General features: G+C 38.2%; 1 protein-coding gene across 1 annotated transcript; it reads left to right on the top strand.

The window, feature by feature from the left end:
• The first annotated feature begins 1,450 nt into the window (after positions 1–1,450).
• On the top strand, positions 1,451–2,338 carry LOC141619524 (protein FAR1-RELATED SEQUENCE 5-like). The gene is made up of 2 exons (XM_074436535.1): positions 1,451–1,852; positions 1,991–2,338. The coding sequence occupies exons 1-2, from the start codon at positions 1,451–1,453 to the stop codon at positions 2,336–2,338; spliced, it is 750 nt and encodes a 249-aa protein (XP_074292636.1).
• The last annotated feature ends 942 nt before the right edge of the window (positions 2,339–3,280 follow it).

The following is a 3,280-nucleotide window of genomic DNA, read 5'->3' as shown; positions in this document are numbered from 1 at the left end:
CACATTACTGCAATGTTGATCTCTCCCCCGTGCTACTGTTATTGTGATGTTATTGTCATTTTTTGTCCTCTGACTGTACACATTATAATAATTTACTGTCGCAGATGTTTCTACTGTCTCTGTTGTTGGGGAAAATGCAATCGTAAATATTGGGGATTCTTCTAATAACAATATATTCACCAGCCCAACTTGTTCAGACGAATAAAACGATGAGTTTGTTCCAACTCTTCATTACAGCAGTACACCCGGGGGTACTGAGAAGTGGGTAAGAACTGTTGAGAGTGATTTTACGCCTAAACGTGGCATGTTCTTTCTTACCTTGGAGGATGCAATACAGTTCTATAACATATATGCATTGGATTGCGGATTTGATGTGAGAAGGTACACAAATGCGAAATATAAGGGGGGCGTCAACGTAAAATCACTGGTATGTAACAGATAGGGGTATAGAGATATGAAAAGAAAACTGTGACTTAAAGCAAAAAATCAGGAAGCTGGTAATTCGAGTACAACAGAGAAGAAAGAGCGAAGAATTAGACAACCAAAGAAGCATGCTCTGACAAGGTGTGGCTGCAAGGCACACATGAGGTTGAGAACCTGTGAAAAATCAGACGACAGACCGGCTGAATATATTGTGGACGTCTTTATAGACGTTCATAATCACTCTCTTTACTCTGTCAAAAATAGAGAGTTCCAAAAGCTGTCAAGGGACGTCCATGATTACATTAAGAGGACCATTATTGATCATACTAAGCTAAACATAGGTCCAACATTGAGCTTCCGAATTCTCAAGGAATACTCAAATGGTTATCAGAATATCGGTGCCTCTTTGCTAGACTTCAAAAACTTCAAACGAAATATCAAGTGTTACATTGGGGATAAGGATGCTAAAATAATCATTGGGCATTTCAAAATGCTAGCTGAAACAAAGGGGTTCTATTTTGCTTATGATCAGGATGAGAACAAATGCTTGACGAAGGTTATTTGGGCTGATAAGGAAGGGATAAACAACTACAATTTATATGAAGACACAATCTCATTTGACCCTACTTATGGGACAAACAAACATTTCACGGTGTTTACTCCATTCACAGGAGTAGACCACAACAAGAAGACGGTAACTTTTGCAGCTGGATTACTTGAATTCGAGAGTCAGGATTCATTTGAGTGGATTTTTACAAACTTTCTAGAAGCAATGGGGCAGCAGCAACCTCAGTGTATAATAATAGACCAATGCCCTGGAATTAAAAAGGCATGCCCAAACATTTTCAAGAATTCTGTGCACAAGTACTGCATGTGGCATATCATGCAGAAAGTGCCTGAGAAGGTGGGAAGGGCAATCTGCAATGACGCGGATTTTATGAAAGACATAAATGCTGTTGTTTGGGATGTCGACTTAGAACCAGAAGAATTTGAACAAAACTAATAAACCGTTATTGAAGCACATGGTATGCAAAACAACCGCTGGTTGAAGTACGTATTCTCAATCAGACAAAAGTGGATACCGGCTTACATTCGCGATCAGCCTCTAGGTTGTTTGCTGAGGACAACCCAGAGATCTGAAAGTTTAAATAGCTATTTCAAACGGTTTGAAAGCCACTTTGGAACCCTTGTCGAGTTCTGGATGAGGTACAATTCTGCAATAGAACAACAAAGGCATTCACAAAGGCGGATGGACACTGCAAATGAGCATAGTATGCTCGAGAAAGTAGGACCAATGAAGGTAGAGATGCATGCCTCACTTGTATACACACATCCTATCTTTACAGACTTTCAGAAGGAAGTCAAACATGTGATATGCAGCATGGGAGTCGAGGGTTTGACAATAGTAGGGGTAGTGGAGTACCATGATGTTCGTGATGGACTGAAGCACAAAAACTTCTGAGTGGAATTTAACATCAAAACTAATGAGAGCAAATGTGCATGTAAGCTATTTGAGAGGCATGGAATTGTCTATCGGCATATACTGTGGGTGTGGAATGGTAGGCAGGTATACAAGATACATGAGCCTTATGTCCTTGCTCGATGGACGAAGAAATCCTACAGACCAATTGTCCAAGATGAAACTGGAAACGTTATAGAAGACATTGACGAAGCTGACATCAAGAAAGCTGAGATGTCAAAGGTTTGGTCTGAGATTTATGCAACTGTCGGGCTGATGGACACTTATGCTACGGTTAAACAGATGAAGCAACTGCGGAAAACCCTAAGACAGTTCAGGGAGAACATCACAGGACCAATTGAACCGAAAACTAAAAGCCAGGAAATTCAGGATCTTCTTGGCATCACAGCTTCAAATGATATTGACCTTCGACCGCCAAACAAGGCCAAGAATTAGGGAAGTGGCAAAAGATTGAGGTCGTCGAAAGAAAAAGCCAAGAGCAAGCCAGAAAAGAGGAAGCGAAGATGCGGTAACTGCAAGAAGTGGGTGTACCACAATAGTAGAACTTGTAATCTTCCTTTTGCTGAAAGTCCCCCTTCTGATGACGATGATGAAGAAGAATCAGAAACTGAAGAGGTATGAATCTGAACTATTATTCTCTTATTATTCTAATGTTATCCTGTTATTCTTCTGTTATTCTGCTATTATTCCGGTGTTACTCTGTTATTCTGCTGCTGTTATGATGAAGACCTCGCCTAAACGTCAAAGACTTTTACTATTTGTCATTGTTTGAATTACATTTTATCCTAAAATGTTACTAGATAATAAAGTGAGACCTACATTATATGAGAATTATTACTATTTACTTTATTTTTTTGTTAATATTATCTGACTGTCTTCCACAAACCAACCATAAATAAAACTGCATTTAACACTACAATAATAGTTGAATAACAGATTAATATTATTTATAAAAGGCAGCTCCACTTTTCAGTTTTCACAACAGTTACCTAATCTAATCTAATTAGAAAAAAAACTGTTTGTATCCCACAACCACCTATAAATACTTCTATTGGGGAAAAAAAAAAACAGACTGAAAAAGTTCATTCCAAAAAACCTCTTTATCTCCTTTGCAAAAGGTAATTTCTTATCTTTCTATTTTTTTATTTTTCTTTGGTTACACTATACTGGATATTGCAGAAAGGTAATTTTCTTTCGTCTGCTTTGCTTTGCTTTTAATTTGGTTGAAATATTTTGAACATCTTTTTATAATGCAAAAAGTTTCATACTTCCAATGCTGCAGAATGAGTGACGTAACTGACGACAACCGAAGGTCTCCAACAAGGGAGTAAATTGATGAAGCGAAACAGAAAATAGAGTCGCTTTCGATAGAGTTGA

This window comes from Silene latifolia, chromosome X (assembly GCF_048544455.1).
Source record: "Silene latifolia isolate original U9 population chromosome X, ASM4854445v1, whole genome shotgun sequence".
Classification (NCBI taxonomy): Eukaryota; Viridiplantae; Streptophyta; class Magnoliopsida; order Caryophyllales; family Caryophyllaceae; genus Silene; species Silene latifolia.
The sequence above is the reverse complement of the archived record's forward strand: the minus strand, read 5'-3'. Positions and strand labels throughout refer to the sequence as shown.

What these genes read in the sequence shown, in the direction of transcription:
- LOC141619524 (XM_074436535.1), top strand. Translation starts at nt 1,451, where the DNA reads ATGCAAAACAACCGCTGGTTGAAGTACGTATTCTCAATCAGACAAAAG. An exon ending in GGGTAGTGGAGTACCATGAT is followed by an intron (nt 1,853 to 1,990) that starts GTTCGTGATGGA and finishes AATGGTAGGCAG; the next exon opens with GTATACAAGATACATGAGCC.